Here is a 22540-nt window from a genome sequence, read left to right on the forward strand (position 1 = left end):
AGAGTCTGTAGTACCCCAGATCCCCAGTTGTGTCCAAGTAACAGCTATAAAACTTGTTGACGAGGACTCGAGGAGAGATGATGAGGGTTATTTGACTGAAGTTACATGACAATTCAGCTTAGACAGATTGCATTATGTACAACACTAGCAACATGCTGATGTGTTCTTGAACCATTGTGCTGTAAAGTTCACAGGAATTACAAGACAGTGGTAGAACTGGCCTTCTTAAAAGAAAATACTCAATTTCCATTAGCAGGTGGTGAGCTGTCTCTCCTACCTCTTTGGCCCATGCTGGCTTATCATTGTGGTTACTGCTGTCTTTGTAATGGTATAGTTGTTTCTTCTGCTCCTGCTGCTGCTGTTGTTGCTGTTGCTTCATGGGCTGTTGCTGAAGGGAGAACAGGAAGGCCCTCTCCTGCTCCAGCTGCCTTTGCAGACGTTCAGCCTGCCGTTGTTCTTCCATCTGCTTTCGCTTGTACTCCTGCAGAAAAAAAAGAAACAATATGTAAAGGACAAAGAAAATACATTTATATTGACTAAATGAGCAATGTCACTTACATCAGACATGATCATTTTTCACATGTCTGGTTCTGATATTACATTGCAGACTGAAATTAAAGAGAAGAACCTGGCATACCCACAGCTACAAGTTGTTACCCACTGTTTGTGTAAACATACCTTCTACTAAAATTGATGGCTGTTAATAACAGTCCAGTGGTGAAATTTAGGAATCATGCCTCAAGCTTAACAGATAGATAATGCAAATACCTGTATCAGATTGTTTGATACATTGTATAATAAATATATGCAGCATCTAACATGCATTTATGATTTACTAAATAGTAACATGTCTGTCACGTAGATCTAAAACACATGAAAATATGTGACCAGAACTTATGGTAAAGAAGAAAATAAATCAGTTGATAATTTATAAATCTTGGTACCCCAAGATCTTTTGAGGAAATTGGATGTATTGGTCAAAATAGGACGGTGCTCTACAATGAAAAAACCCATTTGATTACTTTTAGATGTTTGATTGGGTGAATATATCTAAATAAAATAAAGACGTGTGTGACAACGCTATTTCACTGTAGCTCTAAAATGGACCTACAATGCAAGCAAACTAAATAGAAAACATGAAAATCGGGCACCTTGCACTTGTGCTTAGGGTGTCTGTATTAGACTGGGTGTGTAAAGTTATTTGGCATCCAAAATGGAAACTGGCTAATCTTATAGGTGCAAATCTCTTTAGGTATCTTCAGAAATTAAGCAATTCTTGTAGTGAGGACTTACTCTTAAGAATTCTCAGGCAAATCAATTATGCGCCATGAAGATATTGGGCCAAATAATTTGTCTTTCAAGAGCAAATGTTCAACATTCTGATTTCCTGCTGATGAGCTGTTACTTTATCTTCTTTAACATATTCATATATGTTATGAGATACTCCTTATATCCATCTATCCATCCATTATCCAACCCGCTATATCCTAACTACAGGGTCATGGGGGTCTGCTGGAGCCAATCCCAGCCAACACAGGGCGCAAGGCAGGAAACAAACCCAGGGCAGGGCACCAGCCCACTGTAGGGCTACTCCTTATATATTATGAATATTCAATGTACTTGTATGTAACTTCAAAATTAGAGAGCTAGTTACCTTGATACAATGTATAAGATGGCTGACAATACAAATAAATAATCATTTCAAACCCCATGTGTGTTAAACCAAGTGTAAAAAATGTTATATAGTAAATGTCCATTTTATTTGGCATATATCACTAATGACGAACTCCCTCACAGTTTGTCCTCCATGCAGCTTGAACTCATCAAAGCATGGACTGAATAAGGTTTCAGGTGTTTGAAAATCAGCTGCTGTACTCTGAGCAGCCTCTTTCATTGTGGTTAACTGGACTGTGATCTGATGAGTGAGATGCTGCTACGTTAAGTTGAACTTACTGTTATGTTCATTAAACCATCACTGAGCTTTTCTAACCTTGTGTCCTGGAACCTTATCTTACTGAAAAATGGATAGGGGTAAGTGGCCGCAATTATTACATATCCTGTGGCATTTAGATAGTTGCTGTACTCATATCATGGGTCTCAATGTGAGTTTCATACTCATAACATGCATCATTACAATGTCATCACCAGCCTGATTTATTGGTATGCTTGACGAGATGCATTTATGGGTTGTTGAGATTTTCACCATATGCTGATCATTTTTCGAATACTCCAGTTCCCAGTGGGCGGAGTGGTGGCTCTGATGCTAGAGATCTGCACCAGAAGGTTGCTGGTTTGAATACTGCAAATGCCAGAAGTGACTCTACTCTGCTGGGCCCTTGAACAAGGCCCTTAACCTGCAATTGCTTAATCCTGAGTATGACGTTAATCTGCAAATAGGTCCTCCAATTACAGGAAGCACTTGGGGGTTGGTGGCAGGATTAGCACTCCAGCCACCGTTAAAAAACCTCACACTTTTCCAGTGTGGTGCTGAGGTGTTACCCGGGTGCACTCGGGTCCCAATCCAGGTGATCTGTTGTGTGGTGGGTGCAGCAACATCACTATCAGCAACCTTCTTCAGTTCCCACCTCTTGCCATCCTTTGGCCATTGAAAACGTAAGTTTCTGTTTTTTGCCAAATGGTACAGAATTTGATTGGATCAGCCTTTGCTAGTTTTCCTTCATGACTGATCATGAAGAGTTGTGCATTCAATTAAGTATAATATGGCATCAATGTTTTACCAGGCTGTTGGTTTACTTACTCATTAGTCAGCTTATGCCAGTCTTCAACAGTGACTTTCATCTAATTCTGTCTATATGACTAATGTTAGCAGCATATTTTCTTGATATTGTTCCAATCAATACATCTATGGTCATGAGTTTTGGGAGGACACTAGCAGGGCTCTTATTTCTAATTTATTAATGTCAGTATATCTGCTGCACAATGTAGTGCCACATTCATCACTATTTTAAGCTTTCTGTCATTCATTTTACATCACATAAATAGCATTAGCTGCACATTTAATGTAGTCACTGACTGAGTGAGAGGACCCCATAAAATGGAATGTAATTGTTCATACATTTTTAAATCTCCTTAAACCAATAGCTGAGTAGCAGAGGGCCAAAGCCAATATTGGCGGCACAGGGGACACAGCAGAAAAAAACCTGAGCAGGGCACCAGCCTATCACAACACACTCCAGCAGCAGTTTAGAACTGCCATGCCCACTCATCACATATACTGTATCTTTAGGGACACGAGAGGTAATCTCCACATTTCAAACCCTAGAAAGCTAGCACTAATCAGTGTGTCACCATGCCAATCATTATACAGGGTAACATTATTAACAGTATGGAAGGAGATACTGGTCATTGGTAACCATTAAAAATCTTTACATTGGGATAAAAAGGAGCTCCAAATACCCCAAGCAGGATGGATTTTTGACGGGCAAGAAGCAAAACTGACTAATGCTGGAACTAAAAATTCTGTGTGGAGCAATAGATAAAACCACATAAGTGATGTTTACATTTTATGTCTTACAGCACAATGAATGTAAATCTTGAATGTTTAGTTATTTATTTCTGTTTCAAGGAACCATTATGTTTAAGTAAAAGTTTTGAATGAGCAGTTACATCTCCATGTACAGCACAGTTGCAAGCTTTAGTGTAAAAATGGAGGCATGCACTTGATACTCATTGGTGTGAACTAAGCCAGGGGTTGCCTACTCCAGTCCTTGAGGACCACCATGGCTGCAGGTTTTCATTCTAACCCTTTTCTTAATTAGTGACCTGTTGTTGCTGCTAATTAACGTTTTTTGAATTCATTTTAATTACCTTGCTCCTGAAGACTCAGTCCCCTTAATTGTTTCTTTTTCCTTAATTAGCAGCCAAACAACAATGAGATACAACATGAGCCAAAACAACTGGTGTCCATTATACAATATCTGAAGATAAAGAAAGGTAAAGATCTCCTGAATGTTAATCTGCTAGGGTCCCCAAAACATTTGAACAGTGCTCTTAGAAAAGAGAAAATCGACAATTTCAGAAATGTCTGCTAATGCACCACAAGAGCAGCAGGAAGCCACAGAATTAAACAACTTGTTTAATTAACGACAAGGATTGGTACCTCATTAAGCAGCTGGTTTGAGTGAAATTGGTTGGAGTTTGAGGCCCTGACTTAGTTGGTCTTCTGTTGGCTCATTCACTTCACATTTCATTTCTGTTTGGGTGCCATTTAAGGAAGGAAATAAAGCAATTCAGAGGAACAATGAAGAAATTCAGGGGAACAAATCTTAAAAAAGCAATTATATTAAACTGAATTCACAAGAAGTTAATTAGCAGCACAAACAGGGCACTCATTAAAAAAAGGATTAGAATGAAAACCTGCAGCCATGGTGGAATTTTCATGAAAAGTGTTCGTCATTGGTTGAATTATGTGGAACAGTGTGGAGTTTACATGTACTGAGTAACACAGAGAATAATCCAGCATGTTAAAATAATTAATTTGCTGCTTCATATTTTAAAATATTCTTATTACGCCAGAAGGAACTGAGGCACTACTTTCATTTAAACCTTGTATTTTATTAGCAAAATACATAATGGTTTAAAGTTTGAAAAAGAAAAATGCCTAAATATTTATATAGACCTCAGCAGCATTGTATATAACATAGCTAACAGAAGTTTCTTTATGAATTTATTATTTATTAGGATTTGTTTAAATCATTTTTCACTTGGGTTTAGAAGCTGGGGAGACATTTATCCCTAACTCCTTTTTAAATATTCCGCTCTATTCCCAGAGCATATTTTAATTCTGAGCACTTTTTCATCTTCTGAGTCACATATGGTGCTGACAGAGTGTGATTAGATGAGCCAGCATGAAGATAGGGTTGCAGGGCTGGGCCCTTCAGCAACTGCATGCCGATTTGTCTTCCACAGACATGTTTCACAAAGGAATCAAAAAGGCAAAAAAACCCATTGCTTTTCACATTAGTTTAATTTGCCTGAATAATTCTCAGTCAGTCACCACAGCATTTTTATTTACAGAATTTTTTTTTTTTTTTTGTGTTAGTCAATGTGTGAATCATTTTTTTTCTTTTAAATGGCCACCCTAGCACAAAAACAAATGTGCTACAATATATCTGTCCTTTTAACTTGTTTTTAAATTGTGATGATAGATGAAACCACAAAAATCCAAAAACATTCCAGCTCTCAAATCTACCCACATCCAGCTTTTTTCAATGCAGGTTCAGTTTACAGATTTCTAGTCCATCTAAGAGTTCACTCATTTACCCACCAAATGAAAAAGAAGATCAAAGATAACACAGGACAAGAGCCTACTGCACCACCTAAATGAAGGTAAAATGCACACATGTCCTAATGTGATAATCTGGTGCTGGCTCAAGCTTTGAATGTATTACATGTATTACATTAAAGTCTGAGACACAGGATTTTTATTTCATAAATTATGGAGCAGAAGACAAAGCAAAGGACTAAAGCAAAGATTCAGTCTATGATCAAGATGACGTCAAAAAGGTTTTTCGGCACACTAAGATCAAGGAAAGGCCTGGACTCAACAGAATAAGAGGACTCCTGCTTCATTCCTCCACAGGACAGCTCTGCCCAATATACCTGTACATATTTCAGATGTGTCTGGATTTACAACAGGTTATCCAGATTCAGAAAACAGACAGCTGTCATTCCAAGATTAAAGACAAAGGTGCTGAATGACTTCACACCAGTTGCCATAACTCCTCATATCATTTAGAAAGATGTGATCAAAATAACTTATCTGTTTGCATATAGAGTAAAGATGGAGGCGGAGAACTACAGACCTACACTTCTATGCCTGGTGTATGAGGTTTTAAAACTTCCAAAAGCCATATCAGATTTTTACTCAATGATATTTCATCTGCATTTAATATTAAACCAGCCAGTCTCAAATCTTACTTGTGAAGCTAAAATTATTATCTGCTTTGACTTCTGTCTGGTAGGCTAGATCTTGATTTGTTTTAAAATAACAAAACACAATGAGTGTGCAAGTCGATTGGTGCTTCTTTAATAAGCTTCTATTGTCTACTGGATCATCTGAATGCCACTGTTGTTGTTGTTATTACTCTATCGTGAGACATGCAAGTAAGAATTTCATTTTACTATGTACACATAATAATAAATTTAAACTTGTACTTTAATTGGCACTCTGTAATAACTGTTATGTTACATTTACTTTTGCCTGTTAGCATTAAGAACAATAATTTCTCAGTGGCACTTAAGATTAGAGACATTCAATTGGCCTGCTGCAGCACTCCTTTACGGAGCAGTACCACAAACAGGTTAGGCAGAAAGTCAACTCTGTTCTGTCAGACAACAGCCACCTACTCTTTCTAATGTCTCTAGTGCTGCCATGAGGCTACAGAGTTAGACTACCAAGATTCCAGAGCAACAGTTTTAAGAAATGTTTTATTCGTACTGCAATAAGGATTTAAATTCTGGTGGCTGTAGGGATCATTATAAATTCTAAATTACCATGTTTGTCATTAAGAGTATGTTACTCTATCCTGTAGCAATCCTAGTCATGGATTCTGACTATACAAATGGAGATCATTTCCAGTCTCTTAGGTTATTTTATTGAGTCTGTACTTCTGCAAACAGTACATATATACCTAGTCTAACTTCTAAATGCATCACTTTATAACACATTTTACCAGGTACTCTGTGCATTCAAATGCATTTTCTGAAGTTCAAGGATTGTTATAAAATTCAGTTTGAGTGGATCTTTGTTTAACACACACAACAACGAATAAGGCAGCATAAATAATGATAGGGTGCCTCCCAAAATACACATTAGCATTAAGTTTACAACTTAAAATGACTGCATGACTGGGGTTTCTATTTTGATAAAATGGACAATACACCTCCAATTTATCTATCCAGTTATCCATAACTGAAAACAGAGTAGGGGCCACAGATAATTCTGGAGGCACAGGGTATCAGGTAAAACCAACCATGAATGGAGGTCAAATCTACTGCATGATGCTCTCACACAACCACCTTGATTTAAAATTGACCCTGATATGCATGTCATTGGGAATTGCGTTTGACTGGAGGGCCCATGGTAAAAAATAATAAAGAGACAGGGAGACTGAACAAACTCCACTGCAACAGGGCATGGGATACACAAAATGAACGCTGGAGACATAAGGCAGCAGAACTACCAATGCACCATGCACTTCATTTATTTAATACCCTTTCTTATTGCTGTTTACCATGTTTTTCATTATTAAGAACTACACATATTCATTGTGCACAATATTGATCTCATAATTCATATTTTAAAGTTTCTTCCACCTAGTTTTATCAGTATGGCAAATATTTTTATTCCAGAATATTTTAATTTCCCAGCCCTTATCGGCCTCTTTTAGTTATAAACACCTATAGCCACAAGTTTTAACTGAGTTACATTTTTCTTACCAACAATCAAAAATGTGATGTTCTATATCTAACATGATCCAATTTATACCTAGTTGTGTTCATCATCAGATAACTGTTTTAATAAAATATTTGGGAAGAAATTTAGTAGAAATGATGAAGGTCTCTAATGACATTCCTGTATAGGGATAATTTGTAATAGGAATGACCTGACATGATAGATAGATAGATAGATAGATAGATAGATAGATAGATAGATAGATAGATAGATAGATAGATAGATAGATAGATAGATAGATAGAGGGTGGTTCAGATCTAATTATGCAGATCCAGATCGTCTGGATGACTTTGATTTATGCGGTTTGGCGCAAAGACAATTCTTCATGTCGTCAGTTCGCACACTTCTCAATGGTCCGGGATTTTTCGGGTGATTTTTTATGTAATACACTTAATAAGTTATAGTGTAATGAAAATTGCATAATTAGATCTGGACCACCCTATAGAATGAACAGGCCATACAATTAAATAAGTTTATCAGCAAGGATGGGCTTCTAGTTAATCAATTGGTTTAGAAAAGTAACCTGCGGCTCTGTGGGACCAAACATGAAGATCCTGCTTTGAGATTTTCCCCACATGTTTTGTAGTCACATCACCTGCCACATGTGGAAAAAACTGACGAGGATGGTATTTCAGTAAAGGCATTTTCTAACATGTAGACAGATGTTACTTATGACAGAAGAGCAGAAAGTAAAGTGGAGATGTGCAGGGGATCAGTGACAATGTCCTTTCCTTCCCACTCCTTTTTTTTCACAGGGTTTGATATTGAGAAATGGCAAGCAATTGGAGATAGTTGTCTTTCTACAGTGGTTCTTCAATATATAAAGTTACAAATGCAAACATTTCATACTATGTACAATTGCTGGCAACTCTAATAACACTGAGCGAGCAGCCATACACTTTTTTTAAGTGAGGTAGGTTACTATGTAACATGGCTGCCTCCCTGCAACACTATAAATTGGATGAGCAGAGTGTTTTTTCTCAGATTTCTAGATGCTCAGGGTTTTATTTATTTAAAAAAACCCAAAAACAAGCAAACAAAAAAAAAAAAAACCTCAGAATGGATGTTTAGTATGATACACACAATGTTTATGTCAAGGGCAGTCTTCAACTGAGTTAAAAGGACTCCTCTGTAACAACAAAGTGAAAGCAGAGGTGCAACTTTGGTTCTATGAGCAATGAAAAGGCAAGTAGCACACGACCGGCTAAATGACCAGATATGATGGTTCATCATAGAGAATCTGTGAGAGGCAAACACACTAGCTCTTCACCTCAGTCTGCAATGCGTTCAAACAGATGAAACACACTTCCTCGGGAGTGCTGAGAAACAGTTCATGATTAAAAGAGGACACTTCACAATAAATCAGTTTCAATTTTTCCTTCCTTATAGAGTTAATAATACAATACTGGTGTCTATTGCTAAGTCATATCTAATTGACTTAAATACAGAAAATATACATTACCTATTGAGACAAACAAAAATACTTGTTACATTGGACAAAAAAGTGAAATCTTTCTTGAATAAAGGAACGAACATTATGATTGCCAGTCTTGTTCCTTGCATAAGACTATCACTCCATGAGGAAACTTGCTTAATCTAAAGTAGACCACATTATATTATGGTAGAATAAGGTTCAATGTAGGAACCAAGCTCGGATAAGGACCCTAGTCCACAGCAAGGAAAACACGTATGGGGTCAATTTAGAATTGCCAATTAACGTAAGATGCACACGTATGGTATCAGGGAAAAAAAACAAGAAATATGAGAGACACCAACACTGACATGGAGAGAACATGCCAACTCCAAGCAATGACAGGGGGAGGCTGGATTTGAACCTGGGAGCTACCATGTCACTCCTTGACTGTGTAGATTTGTATTTAGGGGAATTGAAAAATAAAAGACCTAATAAAACACAGTGGGCACATACATTAAGTACATTAAGTACATGATTAAGTTAACTTTTCATTGAAAGTTCCAGAAAGAGGCCAGGGCTATTTTTAATAGAAAGTCAATTAAACAGAACAGAGTGGTTTATACGGTAACTACCCACTCTTGACAGTCTTCTTACCAACCATCTTTCACTTTTCTGTCCAACACAGACACAATTAATATGGAAACAGCATGAAAAATAAACATACAATTCACAAAGACAGGCAGAGAGAGACAAAAAAAAAATCACGACCCATGCGATTAGGCTGGAGAAGACCCATTACCAGTAGAAGAGCCTGCTCCTGCAGTAACTGCTGCTGCAGGATCTCTAACTGCCTTTGTTCCTCCTCTAACTGCCGCCTGATGTACTCCTGGAGGTAAAGCCAGAGGGAAGGAGAAAAAAATAAGCCATCACTTCACCAGAAAAGCAGAAAGAAAAGATGAAAGAAATGCTAAATCACCGTGGAGAGAAGCTGAACCTCAAGAACGCTTGGTTAGCCATGCTGGGTAAATGATCACCATGAAAGCAGCAGCACCCAGCTGAAAGACAGTTGTGGTCTAGAATTTTTTATTATTACAAGATCAGGATACAATACGTTTTTGTATCTTAGAGTACAGGTGGTTTGAGTGGTTTTCACAGTAAGTTAAATTTACGAATCAAGCCTGGAGCCTTAAAGATCAATCTCTTGCCAGCAGGTCACACTGGCTATCTATAGGTGATGCTGGTGACTGCATTATTAAGCCTATCCATTTAGTGAACGCTTGATACAATTTTTGGGAGCTGGAGCATACACTGGCAGCCTTAAGTAGAAGGTACAGCTCAGTGCTGAACAAGAAGCCCCTTTTCTACAGTGCATATTCATGCATTCATATTAACCAACATAAGCAACAAGAGAACATTACAACTCCAGAAAGTGACCAGGCCTACACTTGAGCCCGGTCCTGTGGCACTGTAGTCACTGAGTTGTCCTGAGTGCAATTCTTCAAGGCAGCCTCTAGCTAGATTATCTGTAAAATCGATGCTAATGAGTTCATGAGGTCCACCAACTCCAATTCACACACTCCCCACACTTTTTTTAGGTCAACCAGCCAGATTTTTCAAAATTGCTGTAAAATAAGAAAATTCCACAAATGAGTGTCTACATACTTTAAAGGAACTAATCACATGGGAGAAAAAGAGAACATTACTTTAAAAATTCATTAACAGCAATTAATAAGAATGTTGCTATAAGTGACAAGCTCCATAGCAGTTGGCAGGGTTTATTTACAGCCATTGTCTCATGATGTACAACCCACCTAGACACACACATGTAATATATTTATGGAAGTCAGTGCAATTTGAACATTGGTAGAAATGCTTGACTTTCTCAAACAATTACATTTCATTTCGTAATTCATGTATTAAGGTCATTTTTAATTTTCAGTTACACTTATAAATTTGTTTTTTTTCATGAATGGCACCCCCCTTCCCATCCATTGTTTAAACCTGGTCCATGGTCATGAGAAGCCCACACTATTTATGGAATGGTCAACTGAACAAACTTGGATGTCTTGGGAGAAAAGTGAAGAATTTGAAAACAACCTCATCTGAGCAGAAGGAGAAACAATCCAGCTCAAGACTCCATAATTGTGGCTGTGGTAGGAACCATAGCACAATAAATATGTCCTCTATGAAAGCAAATGTTAATGGAGGGATGGGGACAAACATCACATTTTTAACAGGCTTATGATAGCTGTAGGCATTCATTACTTTTAGTGCAACAAATCATTAATCTTGATGACAACTAAGTGACTAGGTCCCCCTAAATAGTAACTTTGGCCTTTATGGTGGCATTTTTTTTTTTGCCATAAACTGAAGGGCCATAAAAGAATTCAAGAATGAATAAGTTCCTTCAGGGTCTTTTGCAACTGATCAAGAAGCAGGAGTAGGATGAATTCTTGACTTGTAAAGTCATGTTCTCATATCAGCTTTTTATTTTAAAGAGATACTTAAGAGAGTACCATAAGAGTTTTGGACCATACAAACAGAATAAATTATTTTTTGGCAGACATTGGTTCACTGCTCCGCTTGGAGGTGAGATGTTACAATTATTAGGAGCCTAATGTAAAATATATGTATTGTGGTGCTCAGAATTGTATATGTTCCACATGAGAGAGCAGGTAGCCTGGAAGAATCAAAGGGCATTTGAGGTGACATACATAAGTCTTCAAGACAACAATGTGAAAGCATACTTTGACCTTATAGTATAATGGAGAGGATCTGGACAAATATATTTTCCCTCTTTTATACATTATAAGTTGAACAGTTTAGTTATTAATAAGCTGTATATGCATGTCCATGTTTTTTTTTAATTTCTATGAAATAAACTGTGCTGAATGAATGTCTTCATATTTTTTAAAGAACTAGCTGCTCTGAAGCTACCTGTCACCAGGGGGCAATGCAATGGCATATGTACATTGCTCAAATCAGTGCTGAACATTAACACAGAAGTACAGGACAGTCAATAAGAGCTTCATAAGGGATGGCCTCTAAACTATTAAAAGACCTCGAACTAAACAGCTCAGCTAGAGACAGGATGCAACCTTCAGTGATAGTAAGTGGCAGCAGCCAAAAATCCTGCCATAAGCAATTAGATATTTATATACTGTGTGTATTATATGTGGTACAAATTGAGCAGGACAGGATGGAACCTGTCTCAGGCAAATATATAATAGCTTGTTGTGTGGATGTACAACATGCATCTACCACAAAGCTGAGTTTGTCTGCTTGGGTTAAATGAGAGTTGAAGTGCATGCAAGTGCCGAAAAAATATTAAAGTGCATGCATGCACCATCTCACCAAGTACAAATCACACTTGTACAAGTTTCTACAAATTTCATGAAATTCACACTAACTCCCATGGTTGTGGTTTAGCGTGAGCAGAGAGAACACACACACACATGCACACACACTCGTAGTGAGAACTGAGGCACATGCAAGCTCTGAAAAAATGTAAAAGCGCATGCATGTGTCATCTAGAGGTCGTGGTTGAGTGTGAGGAGAGCAGACTGCTCCATACACACACACACAGATCTTTCATTTATATATGTCTAATAGTGTACGTGCCATGAAGGGCAGATGGGGTATGCCTACTGGATGGGAAAATAACTTCTTTCCCAGCCGGAGGTATATAAAAGGTGGACCCATGGAAGCAAACAGGCCAGGAACAGATTCATCCCCCATGCAACAGGTGTCAGTGCACTCCCAGGGTGTCCCAGTTTGGACACCCTCAAGGGTACACGGAAGATGGATTCCGGAAGTACAGCCCTGTTGGGGACCCTGGGTGCTGTGAGAGTGAGCTGTAGGGAGAGGACCCCCATGGTTTCCACATGAGGCAGAAGTGCTTCAAAGAGGACACATTATGGCACTGGATGCATTCCCAGATCCACCTTAAAAGGAGCCCACCACCTCACCTGGATGAGTCAGAGTCGGGGGGCAGTGGTTGACACTTAACAGGAGGTGTGGAAGGAGATGAAAGAGAAAATTTGCTTTATAAACTGCTCAAAAAAATTAAAGGAACACTTTCAAAACGCATTAGATCTCAATGGGGAAAAAAAATCCTTCTGGATATCCGTACTGATATGGACTAGGTAATGTGTTAGGAACAGAAGGATGCCACATATTTTGATGGAAATGAAAATTATCAACATAGAAGGCTGAATTCAAACACACCCCAAAAATCAAAGTGAAAAAATGATGCGGCAGGCCAGTCCGTTTTGCCGAAATTTCATTGCAGCAACTCAAAATTGTACTCAGTAGTTTGTATGGCTCCCACGCGCTTGTATGCTAGCCTGACAACATTGGGGCATGTTACTAAAAAGACGACGGATGGTGTCCTGGGGGATCTCCTCCCAGATCTGGACAGTCTAAGGTACAACCTGGTAGCATCAGATGGACCGAAACATACTGTCCCAAAGGTGTTCTATTGGATTTAGGTCAGTAGAGCATCCTTCAGGAATTGCCTGCATACTCTCGCCACATGAGGCCGGGCATTATCGTACACCAGGAGGAACACAGTACAAACTGCACCAGTATAGAGTCTGACAATGGGTTTATCAACTGCTAAAATATGCTTTCTCACTTCTTTTGATTAGGTACACAATGTTCCCCTTAAAAGAAACAAATGTAGTAGTTTCAGGCACCTGCTCTCTTTCAGCATGCCGCCGCTCTTCTTCTCTGCGAATCTGTTCCATTTCTTCATAACGCCGTCGTTGCTCTCTCTCTTGTTGTTTTCGCAGCTCTCGTTCTCGTCGTTGTTGCTAAAAAAAAAAAAAAGTTAAAAATAAATGCAATATTTATCATCAAACCGTCATTCTATCTGCCTTAACAACAACAGATTTAATATTGCCCACCCTGGGAAACATTTAAGGGAGACATGGAGGTCTAAGCACTTTAGCAGAGTTTAACTGTACTTCTCCCAATGAGTCTTATCCTACAGTTAAAGGTTCACAGATCAATTCTCTTCTTCTAATAACCTGCAAAGGTTCAGGTCTTCAATCCTGGGCACCCTTGTTTTACCCTTCATTTTTACCACTTTGAGCACTCTTCTAAAAAACATTTGTTTCCACTTCATAAAGGCATTAGCGTATTTTTTCTGTAGTCATCTGTGACAGCCTTTTTCTCTGTTGAGTAACTGTCCTGTCTCTTGCACTCTAGATGTAATTTCTACCTTAGGTAAACTATTTAGTAGCTAGAAGATCCAATGTTATACATATCTGTTGATTATGTGTGAATGAGGAAGACATAAGCTTCTTTTTGCTGTCAAACATTTTTGCATCTTATAATCTGCAGGTCCCAGCATTCGTAACCGATTTCACACTCTGCTCTGGCCACCTAAAACATTTTGTAAATTATTAATGTTTCACAGTCGATGAGGAATAATAAATTAGTCAGAAAATGTATGCATGTTCAGGTGCTACCTGGAGCACTTTAAATTTTAGTTGCTTCATTAAAGAGTTATTTATTATATTTTTGTTTATTAAATATTGTGAGTGAAAATGAAAAAGAACAGTGATAACAGAATGCAATTACATATGTAATTGTAGACTACATTAAATACATGCTTTTTAACTTTACTTTAAAACATCATTGCCCAAAAAGGGTTGTGGTGGCTCCAATTCCAATTTAAGTTATGTCCAAATGGCACTGATCGATGTCCTACTAGTAGCTGTTGGTGACTTGGTACAGTTCAGATTTCTTAAACATAGCATTTCTGATAGAAGTACCTGATGGAGACTCTGATAAAATCTGAAGGCAAAGCTGTTGGCTGCTTAGACCCAGGATGGAGAACAGGGGCCTCATGTATAAACAGTGCGTACGCACAGAAATGTTGCGTAAGAACTTTTCCACGTTCAAATCGCGATGTATAAAACCTACTCTTGGCGTAGAGCCACACACTTTTCCACGGTACCTCATACCTTGTCGTACGCAAGTTCTCCGCTCGGTTTTGCAGACTGGCGGCACCCAGCGTCAAAGCAGTGCTACTGTTCCTGTGTAGTTACTTCTTATTTTCCTTTTTTATAAATACACTGAAACTAACCGCATACTGTTTATTAGTGTAACGCATCTGATTGTAATTAACTTGTAACAATATAATGGTCCAGGGAATAACCATAGTATTCTAAATACCATAACTGATTTAGCGTTGTTACTCTAACAGCACCTTCTTCTTTCAGCTGCTCCCGTTAGGAGTTGCCACAGCGGATCATCTTTTTCCATATTACTCTCACTGCACCACTCGGAGTATTTATATCACTGTATCTGAGTGTGAATCACAGCAGTAGCTTATCGGAAAGAGAACTATCGGTATACAGCTTCAAGGACACACTGCCTCAGCCACGGCAAAACGTTTCAAAGCCTTTCCTGTACGGACCTCGCTGTTCAGAAACAGTTTCATCCCAAGAACTATAAATACGCTCAATCAATTGCTCCTTGTAGAACTGTTTGTACTTATAAGTACAATCACCCCACTGTAAACTTGCACTACAGTTATAATATCACACAACCTGAGTCACTTTATAAAGCACGTATTTACATATGATGACAATATCATTTTTAAGGTGAAATGCAGCAAAATATGTTGATTATATTTTACAGATAAAACTTTAACTTCATTTAAATAATCTATATTCTTCACTGGGAGTGTCGTGAAGGATAGAATAATTAAACATGTACTACGAAGATATTTCAGTCTCCTTAAACGTTTTGAAGAATCGGCGCTCTCCAATTCTGATTGGGTATTTGGGGAAAGAAAAGCAAGGACTGCAGTGGCGGCTACGCCAATATATATTGAATATAAAACAGAAAGAGAAAATAACACAGCTAAAAACGCAGCGACAAATTTCGGCAAAAGTTATATGCTTGTGTCATGAGCACAAGGCAGCTATGCAGTGTCTACAACGGACTTTCCATCCACCGTGCATAAACTACATTACTTACATTGGCGGGCGAAGGAGCCACCCATTCTTCCTCTGCCCAGTGCCACCACAAGCCTAGAGCCGCCCCTGAGTACTGCTGCAATAAATTATTTCATCGAAGGTCATACACAATCACTACGGCGTGAAAGCCATGTTTAATAACGTGCTTTAACTCCTATCATCATAAAAATTATATCACGTATACATCTCAGTATTTTAGTTATTCAGAGAGCTGTAATATCACAAATGTCATGGACTCTGTGTCCAGTTGAAGGAAGAGAGCCAGTTTAAGAAGCAAGTAGTGATTCACACACATAGATCACATACGAGTAGAAGATCAAATACAAAACAAAGCATTTAACATGCTACTTTAATTACAATGTCATTTGAGAAACTGGTTAATTAAACGATTTTAAGATGACTTAAGTGACAAAACAAACTACGTGATTGAAGTGGAAATGTCGAGATTGAAGTTGACATTTCGTGCTTTTTCCCCCACTGTGTGCCTTTTTTTCTCTGTACCCTAATAAGCTTTCATATGACACTCAGACAGTGGGCTACAACTCGCCTTTTCATGGCGACTTTGATATGTGACTTCTTTTTTATCTCTGGCAGTGTGCGATTTTGTGAACCCTTTCCTCTTACATACACTTGTAGATAAGTCACTTTCTTTTTTATTTTTACGTTTAACTTACTTCAAGCAGTAGGAAAAGTGAGCTGGTGTACAAGTGGCTTGCACATATGTGCCTCTCCAGGCATTTGACCAACTTGTATTGGGAGTCCAGAGCAGCTGTCAGATGAGTAAAAGAGGAAAATACCATGACCTCTCTCAAAGTAAATTTGAAACAGCAAACTAATCCATAATTGAAGTCACAAAGAATGTTTCTCTGTGTTAAAACTGACAGGTTTGCAAATTCACCAATGCTTTTCAACGAGCGATTTTGAAACTTCAAAACTTTGTATCTCTATTTAAGATATGTCAATGAAAACTGAAGTTTCTCAACAAGTCTTATTGAAGAATGAGTGTGCCAAAATTGGTCCATCGAGAGTCAAGTTGTTTTTGCTTCAACCGACAGGGAGACATGGAAATCACTGCTGGGGCTTCTAACATTATATGTGAACACACTTAACAAATGATAGAAACTGGGCTTTCTGTGAAAGTACATGAGTTAGCTAGGTCAGTAGTAGTGCAACAGGAAGCATCACTGCTCCACTGAATGTGACCTGCGGTTAAAAACTGAAGAACATAAAGGTTTTGAAGAGAACAGGCTATTCACCACAGCATAGGTCATTAATTCTCATTCACTTAAACCATTCACAAGTCAAAATGTGAATCACCTCAAAAGTACTGCTTTCAAAGACACTACTTCATAAATTATGCCATATGTTTATCCACATGCAGAAATCCTATACCTTCTAAAATTTGTGCAATGTATATCCTGCACCAGTTACCAAGAGCGACCTTGTATTCCTGATGAAAAACTGAGTGTAAAGTAACAGGCTGGTATTCACCCTAACTACTCCATTAATAATGGTAAATGCCAGTTTAGTGTTTTCTCTTATTTGTTTTCTTAGGGCAAAATGATTCTACCCCTTTGGCCCTTCCATATAGCTCATACTCCCAATCCTAGAATTAGTCTAGTAGCTCCTCTCTATTCCCATTTGTAATATGGAGAGGAACACTATATAAAGTATTCAGGATGTGCTTTGGCAGTTTCATTATAAAGTTAAACAAGTAACCTCTCTGGACTTGTACTCAACGCAGTATTATTTAACCCATCATCCTATTAGCTTTTTAATAACTTCTGTACACTGCTGGCGATAAATACTCTAAGGCTCACATCTTTTTTTTTTTTAAATATGCACATTCTACTCCAAATATTCATTCTTCATGTGTACCTTTTTCATTGATTTACATTAAACTTCGTCTACAAAGTATCTTTGCAAATGACACTTTTGTCCCAGTTCCACTGAGGGGATTATCTTGACTCTGCTAATCCACCTAATTTAAAGCCATTTTCAAATTCAACCAATGTGTCACATTGATATCTGCATTAATTGTCTAAATTAATAAGTTCTGTAACTATAAACCTGATCCCAGTGGGATGCCGATTCTGGCATCAGAGGAAACCCTCACGCCATGTCTTTTGCTCATATTGTCCTGCTTCCTGATAAAAAAAATATATATTTGATTTTTTTAAATGTACCCAGTTGCTCCTTACTGATTCCTAAATATAATTAGATTTTTTAAAGTGAAATATTTGGTGATTCGCATTAATAAAACACCATAAATCTGATTATATTATGAACTCCATCCATCCATTTTCTAACCCGCTGAATCCGAATACAGGGTCACGGGGGTCTGCTGGAGCCAATCCCAGCCAACACAGGGCACAAGGCAGGAACCAATCCTGGGCAGGGTGCCAACCCACCGCAGGACACACACAAACACACCCACACGCCAAGCACACACTAGGGCCAATTTAGAATCACCAATCCACCTAACCTGCATGTCTTTGGATTGTGGGAGGAAACCCACGCAGACACGGGGAGAACATGCAAACTCCACGTAGGGAGGACCCGGGAAGCGAACCCGGGTCTCCTAACTGCGAGGCAGCAGCGCTACCACTGCGCCACCGTGCCGCCCATATTATGAACTCTGGCTTCTAAAATCTGTATTGCTTAATATTCTTTGACAGAATATCAAGGTAAGACAGGTTTCACATTTTGTTTGTATATGGACATAGTGAGCCAAAACAATCATTAATATAAATTTCTGTTCTTCCCTCCTAAAGTTTACTTGGTTTTCATCATGCAGAGGTCATGTCATTTGTAAACTTGATTAATCCAAACGAGAGTGACAGGGGATACTGTAACCTATCCCAGCTAGCATAGGGTGCAAGATAGGAACAAACCCTGAACAAGGTGCCACACACACTCCCCACACCAAACACACATTAGGGCTAACTTAATTTTGCCATTTTACCTAACTTGCAGGTCTTTGGACAGTGAGCGGAAACTGGATTTCCTGGAGGTGGCGAGAACATGCAAACCCCATGCAGGGAGGACATGGAACTCAAACCCTGCAAAGCAGCAGCAGCACTATGACTGTGCCACCATGCCGCCTCATGCATAGGTGCATGACATAACCCTATCTAACACAATTAATCCAATTCAGCGCCATGGAAGGAAACAACCCATTCCTGTAACATCATGGAAAAAAAGAAAAGAACTACAATATTTTAGACAGGCTGTCAGTTCATTATAGGGCCCATTCACACATACTTTTAGAGATATGGGCAAAGTATCCAGGAGAAAGCATATGTAGACACGGGAAGAAATAAAATATCCTGTTATTATGACTTTCTCATCTTAATATGCATTTTAAATATTATTATGAAGGTGCCAATTGGTCTGTTATGTGGGGGAAGAAATAGTTTATAGCAGTTTTCTAATGTCATGATTCTTTTTTTTTTTGCACATATCTGCTCTGACCTAAATATCCTCACTAAGACTTTGGTCATCTTCAAAGTTTAATTAAATTTTGCAGGTTTCCTCCACGTTTATGTGTGCTTCCTCTCAGTCTCTGCCTTTTTCACGTGACTCACAAAGGACTGGGATTCCACTGGGGATTTCTTACTGTCTTGCAGCATTTTCACTCTCTGGAAGAACAACTAGAAAGATGGATGAGCAACTGAAGATATACTATTTTTAGTATTTTTAGATAGATAGATAGATAGATACGATTTTAAGGGCAACACAAGATTTCCTATTTTTGGTGCAATCTGCATTTCTTTTCTAGCATTTGTATCTGCTAACAAAAGACAGGTACACAGTGTTACAATAATTATGAGTTGATTGAAGTGTTTTATGAAAGGAATTATTAAAGTAGATCCCATTTGTTACTTTAAAATGAATTCTATTCAAATGAATTCTAAAAAGATAGGTACACAGGGTCAATTTCACAGAAAGAGTAAAAAGAATTCCTTCTAATTGAGAAATAGAGTTGCATGGAAGTACAGGGTAAGACTTTGGGGATATTTTAAAACTCACTTTGATGCTATTATATGAAAAATAAGTTGAATAGAATTGGTGAGCTTTGATGGTCTGAATGGCATGTTCTCATCAAAATTATTAATGAACTGTCATAAAGGTCTTCACATTAAAGTGCTCATTAGGCACTGGTGTTCCATCTAGAATTAAGATAAAAATAATTTAAAAGGATAAGGGTCTAACGCAGCCACGCAGATTGGTTCAAGGACTAAGGCTGTCCTGGGTCAACAATCTGTGATGTTTTTCCAGGAACAGCAGAAACCCAATTATATCAGATCCAATGGAAATATGTAGTAAGTCTGTAATAATACAGATGATAGTAAAACTTCTCCCTTAATATATCACTTTCTGTGACCAGTATTATGTCAAGATGCACAGTTGGGAGACAAAGTCAGAGAGGCGAGATTGCATTGGTTTGGACATGTAGAGAGGAGAGATGATGAGTATATTGGGAAAAGGATGCTAAGGATAGAGCTGCCAGGAAAGCTGAAAAGAGGAAGGCCTAAGAGAAGGTTTATGGATGTGGCGAGAGAGGACATGCAGATGATGGGTGTCACAGAGCAAAATGCAGAGGACGTAAAAATATGGAAAAGATGATACACTGTAGCAATCCCTAATGGGAGCAGCTAAAAGAGGAAGAAGAAATGACCAGTATTATGTAAAATATTCTCAGGTGGCATCCTCAGTGCTGTTAAATTTAGCAATGCATGCATCAGTGTGGAAAGTTAAAATCATATACAGAAGGACATAGATAGAATGTGAGTGAAGAAGAATATGGATGAGAAATGTAATATATATGAAAGTAGGGACATTTAAAATGTTATCCAACAAATCTCCAGCTATAAAAATAGTTTTAGAATTGACAAAGGATCGGAGAGTTGTGTTGCCTTCTGGTGCCAGCTTTGAATCACTTCATTGTTTCATTAGCGAGTTGTCAAAACTGACAGACATGCAAGGGCACCATCACTTAAATAAAGAGAACTATTTCAAGTGTCAAAACAGCACTTATATCTACTGAAGCTTGCATCCTGTACTCAGAAAAATGAGGTCAAAACTTCAAATTAGTTTAACTCTGAGGGAAATCAAAGTAGCACGTGATTCATTTTTTAAACATTCTTTGTCATCTGCAGACACTATTTTTAATCTGTATTTGAAATAACTTACTGAAGATAACTTCCGATTTTTGTGTGAATAAAAGGGGAAATGGCAATGGGATATGCAAAACTAACATATATCAAAAACACATTGAAGGCTTTTAATTTCACAATCAAGTCAAGCAAGATATTTTGTGCTGTAGAAACAAATGTGAAGGTGAGGGCTTATATAAACAGAAGTCAGTGTGATAAAGGCTGGCAAAATAGGGTTAATATTCCAGCACCTGGAAATGCTATTTCAAGAGCTTATGCTCAATATATTCACATTCTCAACCCTGCTACAAGTGTGCAACCTAGGATAATTTTCACTTAAACATCTTGATATTCTTAATTTATTCTCCTCTGCATTTCATACAGCATATTATATACATGAGAAGTGTAATCATGCACAGTGTCAAGTGGTTTCTTGGCAAGATGTCACCAGAACCCAATCATTTAACATTTTGTCCCTTTGATGTGTACTGTATGATAGGAAGCTGTGTGTTAAGTAGAAATCTGATAGCAAAGGCCTGGCCACTTCCTGTGAGACAAACAATTCAGTTAAAAGAAGATCAAGGTGCTTTATTTTGTAGTATTATGCACATCCAGTGTATTTTAAATTGGCTTATTTACAGGTATTTGTTCCATCCAAATCAGTCTGTGGGTGATGAGTGCAAACTTCCAAAATATGCACATGTAGTCGCACTCCTGGCTGTGGTCTCACTGAGTGGCTTAAACGGGAGTAGGTGTTATTGCGTTTAAATTGTTTTACTGTTTGCACCTTGTCAGAAGCACAATACTTAGCTTTAAAGAAAAGAAGGAAAAAGGGAAAGGGAAGCTGGAACTCCAAGACTGGACTAATGTTACCCTTACTGGTTAGCATATTCTTCATGCAGTTCAACAGGCAAACATTTCAGGACTTTACCTGTGATTTCAACCAGCCAGTGACTGCCATGGCCTTTTTGGTTGTGCAATGTTGAAGTGCTATCACTTTGTTAATTCCTTGGCCCTTATTAAGGTAGATTTGGACCTGTCACACTTCCTGCTCTGCATTTTAAGAGTTTAATTAAATGATCTCAATAAATGAGAGCTATACTAAATGAACTCTGACCCCTTTGCCTGCAATTACTTGTCCTGGGTATGACATTAATCTGCATCCAGCTCTGCAAGCAATGTCCTCCAACTTACAGGGAAATGTGGGAGTTGGTGGTAGGATTGGTTTTCCAGAGACCATAAAAAAAACCTCACACTGTTCCAGTGAGGTGCTGAGGTGTCAACCGCTGCACTCAGGTCCCAATCCAGGTGAGTCAGCATTTGGTGGGTGCAGCAACCACCTATCTATCCCCTTAACTCAACTACAATGACCACAAAAACATAATATGCATGCACACTAGGAAATCACTTGAAAAGTAAAGAGAAGAGTATTAAGGAAAAAATAAAAACTAAGTACGGAGAAAACAGAAATCTTAGTTATTGGCAAAAATGGTTATAA

General features: G+C 38.2%; 1 protein-coding gene across 9 annotated transcripts in view; it reads right to left on the minus strand.

Moving 5' to 3' along the window:
- tnika (TRAF2 and NCK interacting kinase a) overlaps positions 1-22540 on the minus strand; it is a 385955-nt gene that overhangs the window by 95744 nt on the left and 267671 nt on the right. For 6 of the 9 annotated variants that reach the window (XM_039761347.1, XM_039761361.1, XM_039761370.1 and 3 more), the window contains exons 13-15: positions 13589-13705; positions 9691-9777; positions 278-481 (exon numbers count right to left, since the gene is read on the minus strand). In XM_039761347.1, coding sequence (XP_039617281.1) covers positions 278-481; positions 9691-9777; positions 13589-13705 — 408 coding nt within the window. The remainder of the gene's footprint in view (positions 1-277; positions 482-9690; positions 9778-13588; positions 13706-22540) is intronic. The other 3 variants (XM_039761379.1, XM_039761405.1, XM_039761414.1) reach the window with 1 other exon arrangement.

Source organism: Polypterus senegalus, chromosome 1 (genome assembly GCF_016835505.1).
Source record: "Polypterus senegalus isolate Bchr_013 chromosome 1, ASM1683550v1, whole genome shotgun sequence".
Classification (NCBI taxonomy): domain Eukaryota; kingdom Metazoa; phylum Chordata; class Cladistia; order Polypteriformes; family Polypteridae; genus Polypterus; species Polypterus senegalus.